Source organism: Osmia lignaria, chromosome 10 (genome assembly GCF_051020975.1).
Source record: "Osmia lignaria lignaria isolate PbOS001 chromosome 10, iyOsmLign1, whole genome shotgun sequence".
NCBI classification, from domain to species: Eukaryota; Metazoa; Arthropoda; class Insecta; order Hymenoptera; family Megachilidae; genus Osmia; species Osmia lignaria.
In genome coordinates this window covers 9,367,451-9,387,298 of record NC_135041.1, presented here as the reverse complement: position 1 = coordinate 9,387,298, position 19,848 = coordinate 9,367,451, and the positions used below count along the sequence as shown (strand labels likewise).

Genomic DNA, 19,848 nt, shown 5'->3' with positions numbered 1-19,848 from the left:
TATCGGTATATTATATTTTTATTAAAAATAAATTACGTTACATTCCCACCTGGTGTAAATAAACTTATCGAATAATACAATTATTATTTGAAGCTGATGTAAAAATCGCAATCAGCGTTATAAATATGCGTTTCACAATATTTCAGTAGTTTGAAGTAGGTTGAAAAAAGTTTCAAAAGTATCAAACAAGATAAATGTTTCTAATTAAGTACCGTACAAATCTTAACATAAATATCATGCAGATGTTGTTACATTTATAAACAGTAATAAACTAATGAACAATGCAATGATGCGAAAGTAACATGAAAATAAATATTTCACGAAATCAATATTTTTCTTATAAAGAATCGCGTTTACGATTCGAAAAGCTAATACTTATTAAATGACATTATATTATGAGCCATTTTGAATGGAAGCAAAATATTCGTTGTATCTTTTCTCTTGTGCTTGCTGTAATTTTTGCAGTTTCTTCATCTGTCCTTTACTAATCTCTTTACCGGAAATATCGTGCGTCGGTATACCCTAAACATAAAACTTTATCAAACACTGTAAAAAGATTTATGCATTGATTAATATATAAATGTTTACTTACATTACTATCGAATTGAGAATATTTATCTTTTTCTAATTTAAACATCTCGGAAGGAGGAATTTTTCTCTGCGCTTCTTTTGCTGCAGCTGCCGCTGTAGCTTCCGCTTTTCTTTTCTCTTTCTCTAGTAACTTTTCCATTTCCATTTTTCTCTTACATTCCTTCTCTCGCAAAAGTTCTTCTTTATTTACTAATTTAACTTTACAAAGTTCTTCGTTACTATCCTCCAAACGTACACCGATATTCGGTAAAATTTCATCACGTAATTTATCACATTCCTCAAGAATATCATTAGCCTTCAATACTTTAGCATGATTTCTTACTTTTTCCCGGAAACTTGCCAAAACCTCGAGATACGGCATAACAGTTTCTTCGACCTTTAACGAAATTTATACGTGAAAAATCCATATTATAAATTAAAGAGAAAATATATAAGGTGTTCGGCTACGGATGGGTATCTTTTGAGGGAGTGATAGCTGGGATGATTGTGTACAACTTTTTCCTTTTACCGTAGACGAACACCTACATAAAACATACATTTGAATTTTCGGTAATGCTGTCTACTGGGAAACCAATAGTGTCGTGCGGATATGGTATTGCACCAAATATAGTAAACATTTTTGTAATATAAACTGCAATATCTCTAAGCAACAAAGTATTTTGGTGCTTAACTTGTTTCCTATAAATATTGCAATGTGTTACAAGTTCTCTAATCGCATCAAGTGCACTCCTCGTGTCAATATTATCTGTAATAAAATATTTATTAAATACTATTGACACATAATAATCATAAAAAAAATGTAATAATATGAAATTATCAACTTACCGCATAAGGCAGCGTGTACAGCATCCTTAGCATTACTGAATTTTTTGTTTAACTCTATTTCAGAATTTGTCCATTTAGTAAAGGTATTAATATTTGTTTCTGATCCCAAAGATCTAATTCCGCATTTTACATTTAAGAAAAATTCCTATAATTATATATGTTAGGTATAATATATTAGGTTATTAAAAGTTTTTAAAACATAACTCATAAATGCTTATACCTACATTCAAAAATTTCTCATACTGCATAGCCATATTCATGGTATTATCACTATAATCTAATGTATCCTTCCATGAATGTAAAAGAAATGCAAGTCTGAGTTGTCTTGCTGAATGTTTTTTTAACGCATCTTGTATAGTAATAAAATTTTTTAAAGATTTTGACATCTTGCAACCTGCTATAGTTAAATGACCAGCATGGAGAAAATATCTAACCCAATTAGAATTATTAAAGTATGCTTCTGCTTGTGCTATTTCATTATCATGGTGTGGAAATTTCAAATCAACTCCTCCGGTATGAATGTCTAAACTTTCTCCGCAAATTATCGACGCCATAACCGAACACTCTATATGCCATCCCGGTCGTCCCTTGCCCCAAGGACTGTCCCACCATGGCTCTCCTTCTTTTGAACACTTCCAAAGTGCAAAATCAGTTGATGATCTTTTTTCAGACACCTCAGTACTGCTTAAAACTCCTAATTAAACAAATTTCCAGTCAAAATCTGACACATATATTTAGAAGCAATCAATTCTTACCTTCTCCTTCTTCTAAGCTTGATGTGTCACCATATGCTTCTGGAACTAGTTTAGCATAATAATGTTTATCTTGCTTATCAAAGGAAGCAACATCAAAATATATGGAACCATTACTCTCATATGCAACTCCATTTTCTATAATTTTTTGAATAAATGCTATAATTTCAGGTATATATTCACTAACTCTTGTCAGAACATTTGGCTTTAACACCTAAAAAAGAATATTACGCTATAAAGTTTTTTTCCATATTTAATTTAAATGTACAGTTGAATTTATCAATTTATTTAATATTACATTTAAAGCATCCATATCCTTGTGAAACTCTGATTCCCAATGTTGTGATAGTTTGCTAAAAATTGAATGTTCTGTGACAGTAGCTCCGTTCTTTTTATCTAGCCACTCAGCTAATGGGTCACGTGCTTCTTTCAATAATAACTGCATTCACAAATTACAAATACAGTGTTTTTATATACAATTATAATATTTATCTTATCAATATGTAGTATTAATATCATATACATACTTCTTGATATTCCTTAATTTTATTATTATCTTTAAGCTTGACTGCATTCTCAAGATTTTCTATTGCTTTTTCTACATCACATAACATCTTTTGTAGCATACACTTTTTATCTACATCATTTGTAGCTTTTACTGTATCCTCAAAGGTACACATTACACTTTTTGCATCATCCAGAATTTCATCAAGAGGATGATCTTCTTCTACATATTTTTCATATAAATAATTCTGCCTAGCTCTTTTTATAATTTTGTCATCTATATCAGTAATATTCATTACATATAAAATATCATATCCAAAATAATCAGACAATACACGGCGTAATATATCAAATGATATATATGATCTGAATAATAAAAAAAAAGTAATAACATGAAAACAGATATTGTTACATGTTGTATTTTGAGAACATATAAAAAGTTGGTTTTACAAGTTTCTGATTACCTAGCATGTCCCATATGTGATGCATCATAGACTGTAGGTCCACAACTATACCATAATATACGATTTCCAAATTGAGGAATAAATACTTCCTTATCTCTAGTTAAACTATTGTATACTTTAAGAGTTGCAGCATTTTTTCGCTGTGGTGGACACCAAGGTGGTTGTAGTCTTTTTGCCATTTGTGATCTGTAAAAGCAAAGATGTATGTATGATTATAAAGCAAAAAACAAAAATATATGTCTCTTTTTAATTTGGTTAAAGAATCTTCTTTTTCAAAGAATTTCCACTAATTACTTTTAACTCTCTTTAAATGTACATACAAAGAATATGGAAAAGTGTCAATGTCACATGTTCAGAACCACACTTCTAGTGGTTTCTTTATACTGATATTATTACATTTTTGCAGTCACATACTTATAAAGACAATTATCTATTATAAAGTGATTTATTTGTTCTTTATTAATAACATATAAAAGATAAAACAATGTAAACATTTTACCTATGGATAAGAATTTTTTATTCAGTCAATTTTATATATCTATTCAAAAAGTGAATATAATAATACTGAAAAGCGATATTAATAGATGGAATACTAGGCGTATTACTTTATAGTATTATTAATTATCTATTGCTTATCTATAATTGCAATACTCTTATATACATTGCAGTACATATGAAATTTAACATGATGCAATTTCCATGTGATTACTACTATGCATAGAAAATTTCAGAAGAGAATAGTAGCGTGCTCTAGCGGAGTTCGCGCTCCCTATATTGCGGTAAAGTTTACAGGTTCTCAAACTTCTGCTTAGTCGTTTTAAATTCTAGAATCAGAATCCCTATCATGTCATAAACAACGAAGGTGGTTTACGATAGCTATTATCTTCCAATGGTCCCAATGACATGACGCACTTTATTAATTTACAAAATCTTTGATTTTATTTGATGAAGAATTAAACTGTATTTAAAATTATGGCTCAAGCAAAGCTAAACTCCCAAGAAGAAACAAGTGGGACGCTTAATGATAAAGAGAAAGAGAGTGATGAAAAAGAAGGTACATTGTAAATAAATCTATTTTAAAATGCTATGAAATTGATGTTTATTATATTTCAGCTATTTGATGACAGTTTATACAAAATATTTCTTTCAAGTAACAATTATAATGGTATTATTTATTCTTTTTATTAGGCACTACAACAGTATTAGAATGTGCAGTTTGTCTTCAACCATGCATATATCCTGCAAGATTGCCTTGCAATCACATATATTGTTATTTATGTGTCAAAGGAGTTGCAAATCAAAGCAAAAGATGCCCTATGTGTCGACAAGAAATACCTCCTGATTTTCTTAACAGACCACAGTTAGTGGAAGTTGATGAAGCACAGAAAGAATCAGAGCATTTTGAGGAGGAATATCAATGGTTTTATGAGGGTCGAAATGGTAAAATGCTTTTTTATATCTTCATTAATTTTATTTATTAAGTACATAAATCTAGCAGGGAAAGTGTTACAGACACATATCCATCTTTTGAAGCAAACATTTCCAAATATAAAATATATTACATATACATTGATTTATTACATTTGCAAATAAATAAGTCACTTCATTATTTGTTTAAAGCTTCAAATAAAATATAGAGAAGTTTATGTCCTACCCCCTTCATAGGTTGGTGGAAATATGATTCAAGGACCAGCCAGGATTTGGAGGATATATACAACCTAGGTAGCACCCAGTGTGAAATTTTAATTTGCGGCATGCTTTATGTAATTGATTTTAAAAATAAATATCAGTATAGAAAACATCAACCATATTTTAAACGTAATATTAAGCGGGACAAAAAAGATGCACCTTGCAAGGGTGTCTCAGGAATAAAATAATTATATTTTGCACATCTTTTCATACATATAATTGATATGAGGCGTTTTCAGAACTTACTGGTATTTAAGAGTCATATAATTTATAAAGAACTATATATGGTTTTATACAGCACATAAAATTTCTTGTAAGGTATTGTATGATATAAGGAATATGAATCTCTATTATTTTGTTACAAAAGTTATGATTTAGTTTTAATGTGTATTTGTAATAAAACCTCTGTATTCCAGAATATAAGTTATTTTTTCTTTGTAAATTTCCCAATTAAAAACGTACAATATTTACTAGATAACTTTAAAATGTTAAAGTATTTCTGCACACTGGCTGTTAATTCCCTTGCATTATAGAATGCATAACTTGTGTAATTCTTAAATTATATTGTTGCAGGTTGGTGGCAATATGATCAACGTACAAGCCATGAATTGGAAACTGCATACAAACAAGGCAAACGGAATTGCGAATTATTAATTGCTGGATTTCTTTATATTGCTGATTTTGGTTCGATGCTTCAATTACGTAGAAATGATCCTTCTAGACGAAGAAAAATTAAACGTGATTTGTATAATGTACCCAAAAAAGGAGTTGCAGGTTTAAGATTAAATCATCAAGATGAAGAAATTATTAGAGAAGTAAGGGGAGCAGAAAGACCAGCTAGTCCCGCAAGTGATGATATGGGTATAATGTTTAGTAAATATTTTTATTTATTCAAATTTTAATGTTGTATGTAATAACTTTACAGTGGCTTTTAACTATTTGGGTAATATAATTTTATACTTAAAGGCACAGGAGATGGTACAAATACTCCAGTACCTCCAAGTAATACACCACAAACACCAGCAGGTGGAACAGCAAGTGGTGATGCTACACCTCTAAATGATAGAATGGAACAAAGAGACTCTTTGCATCAAGTATTAGAACAAATGCGTTCCTTAGTTCTGAGAGAACATTTATCTTCAGACACAGACGATGAATTAGATGAAGATGAAGAAACTTCTACTCATCCTACATTATAATGACTACAAACGTCTAACATTTCCTATTCATCAAACGAAGATCAATTTTGAAAAAAGCTTAAATTTATTAAAATAAATGTAGCATCTCATTAAATGAAAGATATAGTGTAATAAATTCATGTACATGATTTAAAGATACAGAAAGCTTTATATACGATATACGATCTATATACTGTTCTGTGATGAAAAAAATTAAGTACAACAATTAAGTCTTTCACATTCAAAATATCCATTGAATGATTATTGCAAGTATTCTCTTACAATACTCATGTTTTATAAATTATTCATCAGTATACATCTGTAACTCTACATTTTTATCATCTTAAAACATGTTTTTCAGAAAGATATCATTCCATGCTGCTGTACTTTAATGTTCTACTTAATTCTGATATGTATAATTTCTGTTATTATTATTCTAGATTATATTGTAAAATTCTTAAATGTAGGTCATCGAGAGTTATTAAGGGTATCTAAAACAAAAAAATAATAATAGAATCTATTTGTGTGTACATAAAATGTAATATATTTCATTGTTTAACAATGTTTCGCTTGCACGCTCCACATAATTGGCAGACTGCCGTTTTTTTACTCGCTGTTTATTTTAAGAATAAAAAGTTCCATGAAATTTGCCAACTACTGTTCTTTGTTATAATATTATGTTAACACCTAGCGAACTTATCGATTCAATATTATCCCAAGAGGAATAAATTGCCAAAATTGGTGAATTGAAAAATGCATTTCAAAATCTGTATAGTTCAGAATTTCTAAATTTATATAGTGTTATGATATGCAAGAATTAAGTATGTATTTTTTTTGTATATTTTGAAATATTGTAATTGTTAACAGTTAATATATATATATATATGATTGTATTAAATAATATATTTATTTTAAGCTGTACATGTATGATTTTTTATTTTTATTAGGTCATCCCATAAGTTCGTGCCGTTTTTTGAACGGTTACATATGTAAAAGTCGGCACGAACTTATGGGATGAGCTAATACATGTATTTAATTTTTTCATCAATATTAATATTAACTGATCTTCGATGTGCTTATTAAACTGTTGGTATATATTTAAAAAAAAGTTGAACAAATACTTATTTACATGGATATAAAATATTTTGTTTTGATTGTAAATTAAATTTGCCCGCCATGAAAGCATGTCAAAACTATAATCAAAGAAACTTCCATGTGGGTAATAAAAGCCGATCTACCGCCAGATTCTGAAGTTATTTATGAAAGCGAAATCTTGTAGAAAAAGTAATGATTCATTATGTACTAATGATATAATTTAAAAGAAATGTGTTTGATATGTAATTTATAAGGATTGTGTTACTTTTAGTTGCAACATTGACATAGATTTTTTTTTTATACGCAATATCATATAGAATGTAGAGTATTGGTTTTCGGCCTGTACGTTTTCAACAGTTTTCAGTTAATAAATTTGAGATAGACGGCGTTCAAATAAAGAAAAAAATAACAGTTGCTAAATAAATTGTATACAATTGTTTGTTATAACATTATATCGCGTTCAAACGATCAAACGAACAATTAGCTTTTATTAACGCAATATGAAACAGTTGCGTTATACGTAGAATACGGTAAAAAAAAGATTTTATTTATATGAATAGTTATAAGAACGAAATAAATAAAAAATAATACGACGAAAAGAAATTATATATAAATAGATTGAAACTACTGTAATCGCATGATCTTCCGGTCGCATTATTTGATAAGTCTAAGGTGGCCCAGTTTCAATTAACGGTTAGAGTTGAATAAAAATACATTTACGGTGTTTAACAAAACAATTTGTGTTTCAGATCACAGATTCATTTATGTAATTACACAAAAATTGGTGCATCATATAAGAGGACATAAATTTTATAACGCAATGAACATACAAAAAAATCTAGAAGAAGTAATCATTTTTGTGACCCATGTTGAAGCAGAGGGTCCATTCCTCAAAATTTGGGGTCAGATTGACAAAAATTCTGCAACATGTGTGGAACGTATGATTTTACCTTTGGTCGAACAGTTTACCAGAAGTCAAGGTTGTATCGGACCTTTGGCAGCCAATTTACACATAAATGCACTTTGTTGTGCTAGATTTCAAAATGAGGGGTATTATCGAGCTAGAGTAATTAATATACAACCTGATGGTATGGTAGTTCTGCAATTCATTGACTATGGCAATATTGAAGTTCTACCACCTCAGGAGATTCATCTGCTTGATACTATACCTGGTTCTGAATCTTTGAAATCATTTCCACCTGTAGCATTTGATTTTGCATTGATGAATGTATTGCCGATAAATGATGTCTGGGAGAACAAGATAATTGAGTCAATTAAAAAGTCCCTATGGTATAATGAATATAAAATTTTGATTGGTTCTGTGGTTAACAATTACCGGTTTATTAAACTTTGGTACAATAATGAAGATTTCAGTGAATTACTGATTAAGAAACACATGGCAATAGGAGCTACATTGCATGACATGTTCAGGTATTTATTTTTATATTAATATATCGTTTTTATAAAATATTTTAAATTTCAAATATGTCTACATTATCTTTGTTTATTAAAATTTGTCCATATGTTATAGGCCAAAGTGTATACAACAACCTCCTCCTAGTAACTGCCCTACAATGACACCTATAGATAATATGAATCTATTGAGAAGTGATGGAAATGAAATGCATAGATATCAACCAAATGTTCCTTTATGTTGTGCAACTCTACAGAAACAAATGATGCAGGCACCTGTTCAAGAAGCTCTTGTTTTTAAATCTCGTGTTTTAGACGTTCCATCAAAACACGATGTATACGTATCTTTTGTAGAAGACGGACCGCATAAGTTTTCTGTTCACCTTATTAGCACTTCTGAAATATTAAGGGTACTCATGAGAGAGATTAATGCTCATCCATTAGAACCATTACAAGAACCTCCTTTACCTGGGTCAGTATGCCTAGGTCGTTTCACACAAGATAAAGTGTTATGTAGAGCTGTTGTAATGTCTGTAACGGATAGCAAATGTAAACTTTATTACGTTGATTTTGGCCATACAGAATTGTTACCGTACACGGATATTTTCCAATTACCACCTCATTTTATTAATCCTAGAGTACTTTCTATACGATTTACGCTGAGTGGTGTTTACGAGTTAAATGCTACAGATGAAATGAAACAATACTTTAAAGACATAGTGTCAGGAAAACCACTGGTTTTACATGTACGTCCACCGGAAGGACCACCGTTGGTTCAATATGGAGATTTATATGATAATGAAAAGAATATAAAGGATATTCTCAGACAAGCATTTCCAACTCCAGGTACAATGACACCTGCAGCTGCTCTTACGTACCAAGAACCAAAAAAATTATTAAAGGGCACTGAAGAAGATGTGCTGGTTTCATTTGTAGAATCTTGCAAAAAGTTTTTTGTACAATTGCAAAACAACGTGAAATCTCTTGAATTAGTAATGAATCACCTGGCAGAATTTTGTAAAACTGCGCCAATTTTAAGCTTATCGCATCTAAATATTGGTCTTCCTTGTGCTGCTTTGTACGATAATCAATGGTATAGGGCACAAATCATTGGTATAAATCAAAATAGCATAAAGGTTTTATATGTTGACTATGGCAATGAAGAAACTGTACCTTTATCATCTCTTCGTTTCATCCGAGAAGATTTAGTTAAAAAATTATCAGCTCAAGCTATAAAATGTGTACTGAACGGCTGGGGACTTTTGCCATGTACTCAAGAACTATATGATCAGTTCGAATTAATGATTTTAGAGAAAAGTTTACGCTTAAGAGTAGTAGATGTAACTGCGAATGGCGTAGTAGTAGATTTATACGAACCCGAAACAATGGAGGATATTAAATCTCAAATGCTCCAACCCACTGAAGACGAGAAGAAAGTAATAAATCAACCGAATTATGAAACTATGGAAGAACAACAGCCCGTAAAAATCAGTCCAAAAATGAATCAAAGCGAAAGTACAAATAAATGGCATAAAAAAGATCAGTCAGATTCGTGGCGTCAGCCACCAAATAGAGACTTTGCTCAAGAAAAGAATAAATTTAAAACTTGGAAAGATGAATCGAATGAAGGAAAACTAAACGACGCTAGAAACGATAAAGGTAATTTTCATCGTAATGATACACGAAATGAAAGATTTAATAGGGACGACTTTTCTAATAATAGAAATACGAGAGATAAATGGAATAACAAAAACGAATATAACGATTCATTTAAGGGTGGAAGAAGTCCCAGAGGTGGTGGTAGAAACAAAACTTCAGGATATGGTGGATTTAAAAATCATTCCTCTTCAGATAAAAGTTGGAGCGATAAAGATTCAGATACATCATCTAAAGGAAGTAGCAGACGGGGAAGGAATGGTTCTACTCGTGGTTATTCCAAACGCGAAGGATTCTCTGGAAGAATTCAAAGAGACAAATACAGTGACAAAGAAAATGATAGAAGTTTCAGAGGTGGAAAGACGAATAGCGACTTCTCGCGTGGAAATGATAGATTCAGGGATAAGAAAGGACAAGGATACAGATTATCACAAAACAAGTTAAATGCTGTAAACTCTTTTTCTGATGGGGAACCACGAAGATATAGTCCAATGAGAAATAGAAACGAAGTTCGTATACCATCTCCTAATATAGATATTGGATCTACAAAAACTTGTGAAGTAGTCTTTACAACTAGCCTCTCTGACTTCTTTATTCAGTTAAGTCCTGATTATACTGCTTTAGACTCTGTAATGGAAAATATCGCATCAATATACGAGGAAGGTGGAGAATTACTTAAAGAATCTGAAATATTATCTGGGGTGTACTGCATTGCTCAATATTCGGTAGACTTAAAATGGTACAGAGCACTGATTAAATCTGTTGAAGGGAACAGTGCAACTGTACAGTTTGTAGATTATGGAAACATAGAAACAGTTGAATTTGACAAAATCAAAGTTATTCAGGAAGAATTTTTAAAACTTCCAGCACAAGCTGTGCATTGTAAATTACTTGGTCTAAAAGATGATGCTCTTGACAACAGCAGAGTAAAACATTTCGAAGATAAAGTTACTGAGAAAACGTTAGAAGCGGAATTTATAATCGAAGAAAATGGTAGATACTGTGTTTTATTACGAGAAGTTATCGAAGGCTGGCCGACCAATACTTTTATAAATGAAGAATTCTGTAAAAATATTGATTTACAAAAAGCAAAGGAAGATGCACTATTTAGTAGAAAAACTTCTCCTACTACAAAACAATTCAATTTACCTGATTATGCGTCTTCGGATGCTAAATGGACAACGATTTCGGATATACTTGGAACTACGAAAGATGCGATTATCACATGGTTTACTAATCCTAATAATTTTTATTGTCAGGTACTTGATAATGAAACTGAATTTAGAACTATGATGAATGAAATTCAAAAAATATACGTTGGAAGAGAACCTGTTCCATCTTACACATTACAGGTAATAGATCAATATGAACTATGTTGAAATTTTACTGTTTCAAGTTAATTATAAAACAATTATTATTTTCAGATTGGTTCATCAGTGATAGCAATATTTTCCGAAGATGGAGCTCTTTATCGTGCAGAAATTCTTGAATTAAATAAATTAAATGGTCATCTTGTTCAGTACATAGATTTCGGAAACAGTGCTGTAGTTAATACCAACAAAATTTATCCAGTAGAAAAGAAATTAATGCATCTTCCTAAACAAGCTGTTCACTGTTCTTTGTTAAATATTGTTCCAAAAGATAATCAGGGCTGGTTAAAAATAAATACAGCAGCAATTGATAACTGTTTTAATGCTGACAGATTTGAGTGCGTTTTTCATGATCTAAAGGATGATAAATATTTAATATCGTTATCGAATAATGGAAATGATGTTGCTGCAACATTAGTTGAAAAAGATCTTGCAACATTTGCATCTGAGAGTAAATCAGATGCCGCTGTTGAAGGTACAGTACTTCTCGAAATTCTTAAAAATTTAGTAAATCAAGTGATTTCATATTATTATTTTATTTACAGGTAGCGATACCACAACATCCGCAGTTTCACCTAATGTAGAGAGAGTAGATATAAATCTTCTAAGTGGTCAAGTACTGAGAGTTAAGGTTTCAAGTGTTGAAAATGCATCAAAGTTTTATGTTCAGTTACCTTCAGCTTCTGAATGTGAAACCAGAATCAACTCCTATATGGCTAACAAAGATCCTGAGGTATGTTTTATGTGTTCATATCAAATTATATTATTTTTGTAACCATAATACAAAGAATACGGACTTAAGTTACATATTTAATCAAGATTGTGGTATGATACTAGTGCTACAGCTAGTATTATCATCCGTTTTTCGTTCCTTTATATATTTTTGATGTTACTATGAATAGTAAAAAATTACGTTAACATACTAATTCTTCAACTAACTAAAATAAGTATAAAAAATTTTATGCCGTTTATGCAATGGTATTTCACTAATTTTCATTATTTTAATCATAATATTTCTTACATTCCATTGCACGATGTATGGTATTAATAACTAAATCGGTAAACTGTATTGTCCCTATGCTGTGCTATTCTCAATCACTAAGTTGTTTTACATACTTGATATGTTATACATTAATTATAGAAAATACCCCTGCCATTTTGTATCGTTATTTAACAATCTCTAAATTGTATATGTATATTTGATAAAGTAATTAATTAGGTAAGTCCTTGTGTTTTGTACACTGCTCCGTTTTGTAAATTCCTGTATTATTTGTTTTTGTTATTTTAATATATTTGGTATTTTTCAGTTAGAATTCAATTTAGTTCAGTAAATAGGACTAAAATCTATTTTGAAAATATATATAGTATTGTGTATGTTTAAAAACTTTTTAATTTGCATATTTTACTCTTGTGATTTGAAAACTAATATTTTTATTATTTCATATATCTTTGTATTTTTACTTATACTCCATTTACAATTTGTTCTGTTTCAAATAAATATTTTTAACATTGCATGCTTTAAATAGTTTATTGTTATGTATCAAATAATTTTTGAAATTGACGACCTTTTAATACTAATTAAAATAAGATTGTTATCATTATTAATTTATTTTCATCTACATTTTAAAAATGTTAATTCATCCAATATTTTACAAACATGATAGTTCAGAGCTTACTTATTTATTAATCTTATTATCCATTATGTACTTCGAAATTTAATTCAAAAATGCAGGATAACATAAAACTAACGTTATTGTAAACTATTTCAAAATTAAAGTCTCTTGTATATGGTTATATAAAATGATTTCTGCGAATAATGTCGGTAAGGAATAAGTATGGTAATGGCAGGTGATGCAACGATTAGCAGCCCATGAGATATGCCTGGGCACAGGTTGTTTGATTTATTCAAATGGAGTTTGGAGGCGAGCGGTAATCAATAACCATTCACGAACTGCAGGCTTTGATGTAAAATTCATTGATACTGGAGCATGTGATGAAATTCTCTCGGATAGTGTGAGTTTTTTTTTAAAAGAAAACGAGATCAATCTACATGCTAGATTCACTTTACCTACAGATAATATAACATTATTGCTAGGAGTAGGAGTTACTTAATACCATACTTACTGCATTGAAGAATGTTTAGTAGAATTAAATGTATTAAAAGTTATATTTCAGGCTATTAATATTCAGACTACAAATCCATAAATTAATCATTTTATTGCTTTATTTTTTATTATCAAGCAAAGCATTTAACTTAAGTATTTAAAATATTTATTAATAAGATTCTTATATTCTCTGCTTCAAATTTTATTTTTAATATGAATATTCAATTACTAACATTTTTTATTAATTTAGGTGCTAGCCTTACCAGGAGAACTTTCAGTTATGCAAAATCAGGCAATTGAATGCTCTCTTGCAGATGTTGTATCTTCTTCCGAAACAGATAATGCATTGAAAAAACATGCTGAAGGGAAAGAAGTAATAATATGTGTTAATGAGGTTGACAATAATAGGTAAATACAATATTAATCATCGACGTTGTTTAAGAACAAAACAATGAATAGTTTTAATATACGTTCTTATATCTTTTCAGACTCATTGTAAAAGTCTTTGACTTATTTGGTAACAAAATAAAGGTCTCTGAAGATTCTGACGAGAAAATATCTCCAATATGTCCGATGCCTATTTTAAGTTCTACTCATAAAGTATCAGTATCATACGCAGATCATTCTGCTAGTATATGGCTTCAGCGTAACGCAGAATACATTTTGGATACAAATTTAAGCGAGGCGCTTGATCAGCATTATTCTACTTCCGGAAAATTAATAGAACCAACAGTAGGTCTTGTATGTGCTGCTAAAAGTGTGGATGGTCATTGGTATCGTGCTAAAGTTATAAAATGTACCGAAAATGGAGTTTACGTGAATTTCATTGATTATGGTAATAACGAAGAAGTGACCTCTGATGTAGTGACGGCTTTAGAGCCATGTTTCTATATACCACATCAATTAGCTATCAATGTATCATTACCGGTAACTCTTAATTGTCCAATACCTGAGCAATTAAGCGTACTACAAAATTATTTATCAAATAAAGAACTTACTGCTGTTTTCCGTAATACAAACAATAAATGGGTCGTAGAATTATTAGATGATGGAGAAAAAATCAGTGACAAATTCCGCTCGCTCAATGCAGAAGAATTGTCTAGTACAGGAAAACCATACATTCATAATATGACTGTAGGTTCTACCTACAATGTATACGTATCTCATACAGATTCTCCTAGTCAATTCTGGCTTCAACATGTGGACGATGCTACTGAACTTTCGACCAAACAAGAAGAGCTTCAAGAACAAGCTCCCACGTTCCCAGCTGTAGAGGGAATACTAGAAGAAGGAAGTCTATGTGTTGCTGTGTACACCATAGACAACTTATGGTACAGAGCACAAGTACTCGATGCTGACGAAGATATCACAACTGTTCGTTTCATTGATTATGGAAACACAGATATTATCGACAATAAGTCTGTGAACATTCGACAGATACCAGACTCGTGGAAAGAGATAAAGGAATATTCAGTTAAATGCAGATTAGATGTTATTCCTGTAGATTCGGAGGATTGGAATGTTACAACTTGTGAGAAATTTGAAAATTTAGTAACATCCGTTGAATCTTTGCAAGCATCGATAATAGCAAATAGTATTCCAAAACGAGTAGATTTATTGATAAATGGTAAAAGTATTAGTGAAACGTTGGTCGAAGAACATCAGGCTGTAAAGATTCACAGAGAAGAAGAACTGATTGACGAGATAGTTGATCTTGAATTGGATCCCCATTCTGCTTTCGTAAGTCACGTTAATTCTCCAAGTGAGTTCTGGGTTCAAGAAGAAAAGTCTGTAGGTGATTTAGAAGTTATGACTGACAGATTTATCGTAGCGCATATGTTTCCCAAAGTCGAAGAGATTAAAGAAAATTTATTATGCGTTGCAAAGTATCCTGAAGATGGTTATTGGTATAGGGCACGCGTTGTATCACACAGTGATAATGCCACACGAGTTATATATATCGATTACGGAAATTCTGCTACCTCGACTGAAATATGCGCCATACCTGAAGACCTTGCGATTATACCTCCATTGTCAAGAAAATGTAGCTTAGTTATGCCAGAAGGAATTACGGAATGGTCACAGAGAGCTTGCGAAGAGTTTACAAAATTGGCTGCTGATGGGGCAACTATATTTTTATTAGACGTTCTAAAAGAAGATGAAACATCGTTAGTGAAGTTAACATTGAATGGTGAAAACGTAACCGATATACTTGCAAACTTCTGCGAACGTTTCCCACCGATAATAGAGGAACGATTACCTCCTTTGGGCGAAGAAAATTCACCGAATGTATTTGTAACTCGCGTTAATTCACCGGATGATTTCTGGATTCAAACTGAAAGTAGCACCGCAGATTTAAACACGATGACAGACAGACTGCAGGCAGCTCCTAGTTTCCTTCCTCTAAACACGTTTGAGACTGGTACCATTTGTGCTGCAAAGTATTCTGAAGATGAACAATGGTATAGAGCTAAGATCCTTTCTCATTCTGAAAATGGTACTGAAGTTTTATTCATAGATTATGGCAATGTAGAGGTTACAAATGAAACACGAGTGCTGCCTGTAGATATTATAAATATTCCTCCTTTAGCCAAACACTGTGCTATGCAAAAACCGAATTCAATAAGTGAATGGTCTCAAGAAATGCGCAAAACGTTCGAAGAACTGGCTGCGGATGGAGAAACGACGTTTCAGTTTGAGATTCTTGATGACACTAATGATCCAATGCATGTGAAACTTAGTCTTGAAGGAACAAATGTTGTTGATATTATAACAACATACACTGAAGATGAATCTTCAGATGTAGCTATCGCAAAGGAAGATTCAGTTAAAGATGAAAACATTAATAAAACAGCAGATGAAGAAACACATGAACCTGTAGAAAATGATGAAGCTCGGGAACAAGAAACAGAAGAAAATGTAAATAATGAATGCTCGAATATGAACTCTTCAGTGGAGCTTACCATTGATGAAATAGTTCAGAGTATGAAACCGGACGAACTAGAAGAAGAGGAAACCATCGAAAGTAATAATATTAATTTAGAAACCAATGAGAATGATGATGTTAAAAAAGTAACAACAGATTTAGAAGAACAAATTGAAATACAATCATCTATTGATGTAAATCAAACGCAAAAAACAGAAATTGATACTGAAGCCAGTAAGAACGATCTTGAAACACAAAATGTGAATGAAAAAGAAGTTGCATTAAACGTAATAGAAGTCACAAAATTAGATTCAGTCTCGACTTTGGTAAGCACCACAACTGATTTGCAAAATCCTGAAGAAGAACAAACTAATATATCTGGTTCAAAAATAGAAAGTATCGATAATGTTAGAGACACGACAGAATTAGAATCACCAAATAAGGAATCTGTGACAACTGATGAAATAGAAGAAATATGTGAATTACAGAAAGACGTGCAAAGTAGTAATCTGAATGAAGAAAACACAGTCGAAGTAGAGTCAACTAGTGAGCAATCTGCTGTAACAACTGATAAAATAGAAGAAATATGTGAGTTAAAGAAAGACGTACAAAGTAGTAATTTGAATGAAGAAAACACAGTAGAATTAGAATCACCAAATAAGGAATCTGTAACAACTGATAAAATAGAAGAAATATGCGAATTAAAGAAAGACAAACAAGATAGTAATCTGAATGAAGAAAACATAATTGAAGTAGAGTCAACTAATGAACAATATGTTACAACTGATAAAAAAGACGAAATACGCGAATTAAAGAAAGACGTAGAAAGTAGTAATCTGAATGAAGAAAACACACTTGAAGTAGAGTCAACTAGTGAGCAATCTTTAACAACTGATAAAAAAGAAGAAATATGTGAATTAAAGAAAGACGTACAAAGTAGTAATTTGAATAAAGAAAGCACAGCAGAATTAGAATCGCCAAAAAAGGAATCTGTAACAACAGATAAAAAAGAAGAAATATGTGAATTAAACAAAGGTATACAAAATAATAATGAAGAAAACACAGCAAAATTAGAATCAACCAGTGAACAACATGTAACAAATGATAATAAGGAAGAAACTTGTGAGTTGAAGACAAACACACAAAGTAACAATGAAGAAAACACAGAATTAAAGGCAGCTAATGAACAGTCTGTAACAAATGATAAAAAAGAAGAAATATGCGAATTAAAGAAAGACATACAAAGTAGTAATTTTAATGAAGAAAGCATAGCAGAATTAGAATCACCAAAAAAGGAATCTGTAACAACCGACAAAAAAGAAGAAATATGTGAATCAAAGAAAGACGAACGAAGTAATAATCTGAATGAAGAAAGCTCAGCAAAATTAGAATCAACCAGTGAACATCATGTAACAAATGATAATAAGGAAGAAACTTGTGGATTGAAGACAGATATACAAAGTAATAATGAAGAAAACTCAGAATTAAAGACAGCCAATGAGCAGTCTGTAACAAGTGATACCTGCACAGAAGTTTCGCAAATAGAAGTCGTTAATGGGGATGAAATTAATAATGAAGAAAAAAAAAGTGATAGTGAAAACTGTAAGCTACAAGATGAAAATAAAGATAATGTTAGTACAACGGGCCCTAAAGATTGTTCTGAGATAAAGGCAGATAAAGTGGATAAAAAGGAATGTTTAGATGTACAGTTTGTAGAAATAGCAAACAACGAATGTAGTAAGATTATTGACACACCAAAAACGATTTCATTAAGTGACTTGTCAGTTTCTACGAATGTTGAAAAGAAAAAAGATAATGAAAATTCTTTGCCCTCGGAAGGTACTTCAGATTCTTGTAAATGATTGTATACAAAGACTAATCACGTATTTGAAAATAATTTTTTAAAAAACACTTAATCCTTTTCTGAATGAATATTATTTAATTTTGCAAAGAGATCTGTGTTTTATTTAATATAGTTTGATTATATGAACAATATCTTGCTTGAAAAATATAAAATGCGCAGATAAGAAATATTATCGTGCTTTGTTCGAAGAAGAAATTTTCAGTAAAAGACAACATTCCTAAATATATATTGCGGCTTTAAATGTAAAGAAATTGGAGTATAAAACATTATTTTTATTTCTTTTATATTTTTTCACGTAATTAGTAAACATCATTTTTATTATTATTTTATTTTGTATATTATTATTACGCAAACTTCGTTTTATAGTAACATAAAAGCATAAAAATAATAATGAAATATTTTCTGGTGCTTTGCCAAAGAGTAATAAAGGTCATATTTGTGGTACATATATTAATAAAGGACTATACTTCAGTTTCGATATAATTTTAGTATAGGATAAACAAAGACAGAGACAATTTCAGAAATTAAATATCTGAACATAAATTTGATATAATGTATGAAAGTTACATGAATTTGTTTTTACTTAACGTGATTAAAAATTTTAATTTGTATTATTTATTCATTCAAAGACTATTATTATAAAATTAGTTATTTCCTTAAAACATTTTAATCCATTAATAATTATACAAACTTAATATTTGCCTATGGATAAAATAACTAATTGCTGTTTAACAGTAAACTAAGTACATGTAATTTATAATGAGTTTATTAAATAAGAAATTAAGGTACTCGATAAAATCAATATGAAAAGTTATAGAGTACATAATATAGATATATTACTAATATTATTCAGGTACTATCTATGAAGTTCGTAAAACATTTTATATTTAAACAAATATTTCATAAGATTATATCAAGTTTATGAAACAAATAAGATTAAAGATGTTTATTTTCTTTGTCGGTCTATTTATTTTTTTAAACAACCGTACTATGATGTTATCTTTTTTTATAAACATAAACCATTAAAAAAAAAACTAAAATTATATTTTATTATTAATTATTACATAAATGAGTTGATAATAGTTTGATTTTCAGAATTGGTTTAGTTTATACTGGAATTAATACTATTATATGTTTAACGAATTTTTATAATATTTTATTAATTATATGTTCATATACGCCTCTATAATAAAAGGAAACGTTTATTTTTTTTTCATTTCTGAAATTACAAAATTAAAATGCCCCAATAGTGATATTGTTAACTGATGCGATATTTCTTTCATGAACCTTTATTGCAATAATGTGATAAGATTCCCGAATACCCTCTAATTGTACTCACAGTATTGCGTTCTTTAACATGAGATTATGTAACATTTCTATTATAATAAAGTATATTTTCTAATACGAGTGGAAATG

At 30.4% G+C, this 19,848-nt stretch overlaps 3 protein-coding genes across 12 annotated transcripts; 2 read left to right on the top strand and 1 right to left on the bottom strand.

The window, feature by feature from the left end:
* CysRS (cysteine--tRNA ligase, cytoplasmic) lies at positions 1-3,852 on the bottom strand. 4 transcript variants are annotated; one of them, XM_034339326.2, is made up of 10 exons: positions 3,636-3,852; positions 3,137-3,322; positions 2,696-3,038; positions 2,467-2,607; positions 2,172-2,382; positions 1,641-2,110; positions 1,417-1,561; positions 1,128-1,336; positions 593-967; positions 1-522 (listed from the first exon to the last, which is right to left on the bottom strand). In XM_034339326.2, exons 2-10 carry the CDS (start codon positions 3,313-3,315, stop codon positions 394-396), a joined length of 2,202 nt encoding a protein of 733 aa, XP_034195217.1. In that variant the 5' UTR covers positions 3,316-3,322; positions 3,636-3,852; the 3' UTR covers positions 1-393. The 4 variants fall into 4 exon arrangements, with proteins under 4 accessions (XP_034195217.1, XP_034195220.1, XP_034195224.1 ...); XM_034339329.2 differs by lacking the exon at positions 3,636-3,852 and adding an exon at positions 3,457-3,595; XM_034339333.2 differs by lacking the exon at positions 3,636-3,852 and adding an exon at positions 3,431-3,448.
* A 52-nt stretch (positions 3,853-3,904) lies between these two features.
* On the top strand, positions 3,905-6,835 carry Rnf146 (Ring finger protein 146). 4 transcript variants are annotated; one of them, XM_034339350.2, is made up of 5 exons: positions 3,905-4,190; positions 4,325-4,576; positions 4,802-4,858; positions 5,399-5,686; positions 5,792-6,835. In XM_034339350.2, the coding sequence occupies exons 1-5, from the start codon at positions 4,109-4,111 to the stop codon at positions 6,022-6,024; spliced, it is 912 nt and encodes a 303-aa protein (XP_034195241.1). In that variant the 5' UTR covers positions 3,905-4,108; the 3' UTR covers positions 6,025-6,835. The 4 variants fall into 4 exon arrangements, with proteins under 4 accessions (XP_034195241.1, XP_034195235.1, XP_034195246.1 ...); XM_034339344.2 differs by having other exon boundaries at positions 5,399-5,698; XM_034339355.2 differs by lacking the exon at positions 4,802-4,858 and having other exon boundaries at positions 3,906-4,190; positions 5,399-5,698; positions 5,792-6,833.
* A 334-nt stretch (positions 6,836-7,169) lies between these two features.
* Positions 7,170-19,836, top strand: LOC117611909 (protein tudor). Of its 4 annotated transcripts, none has more exons than XM_034340365.2 (8): positions 7,170-7,287; positions 7,848-8,529; positions 8,630-11,519; positions 11,592-12,012; positions 12,083-12,270; positions 13,386-13,550; positions 13,893-14,050; positions 14,131-19,836. In XM_034340365.2, exons 1-8 carry the CDS (start codon positions 7,263-7,265, stop codon positions 18,428-18,430), a joined length of 8,829 nt encoding a protein of 2,942 aa, XP_034196256.2. In that variant the 5' UTR covers positions 7,170-7,262; the 3' UTR covers positions 18,431-19,836. The 4 variants fall into 4 exon arrangements, with proteins under 4 accessions (XP_034196256.2, XP_034196261.2, XP_034196257.2 ...); XM_034340366.2 differs by lacking the exon at positions 7,170-7,287 and adding an exon at positions 7,384-7,628; XM_034340367.2 differs by lacking the exon at positions 7,170-7,287 and adding an exon at positions 7,630-7,770.
* The last annotated feature ends 12 nt before the right edge of the window (positions 19,837-19,848 follow it).

Excerpts from the sequence above, each read along its gene's own strand:
- CysRS (XM_034339326.2), bottom strand. The coding sequence starts at position 3,315 with ATGGCAAAAAGACTACAACCACCTTGGTGTCCACCACAGCGAAAAAAT. Across the intron at positions 3,039-3,136 it reads TCACATATGGGACATGCTAG|ATCATATATATCATTTGATA; the intron begins GTAATCAGAAAC and ends TTTATTATTCAG. Across the intron at positions 2,608-2,695 it reads AAATTAAGGAATATCAAGAA|TTATTATTGAAAGAAGCACG; the intron begins GTATGTATATGA and ends TTGTGAATGCAG.
- Rnf146 (XM_034339344.2), top strand. The coding sequence starts at position 4,109 with ATGGCTCAAGCAAAGCTAAACTCCCAAGAAGAAACAAGTGGGACGCTT. Across the intron at positions 4,577-4,801 it reads GTTTTATGAGGGTCGAAATG|GTTGGTGGAAATATGATTCA; the intron begins GTAAAATGCTTT and ends CCCCCTTCATAG. Across the intron at positions 5,699-5,791 it reads TGATATGGGTATAATGTTTA|GCACAGGAGATGGTACAAAT; the intron begins GTAAATATTTTT and ends TTATACTTAAAG.
- LOC117611909 (XM_034340365.2), top strand. The coding sequence starts at position 7,263 with ATGAAAGCGAAATCTTGTAGAAAAA. Across the intron at positions 8,530-8,629 it reads ACATTGCATGACATGTTCAG|GCCAAAGTGTATACAACAAC; the intron begins GTATTTATTTTT and ends CATATGTTATAG. Across the intron at positions 12,271-13,385 it reads TGGCTAACAAAGATCCTGAG|GTGATGCAACGATTAGCAGC; the intron begins GTATGTTTTATG and ends TGGTAATGGCAG.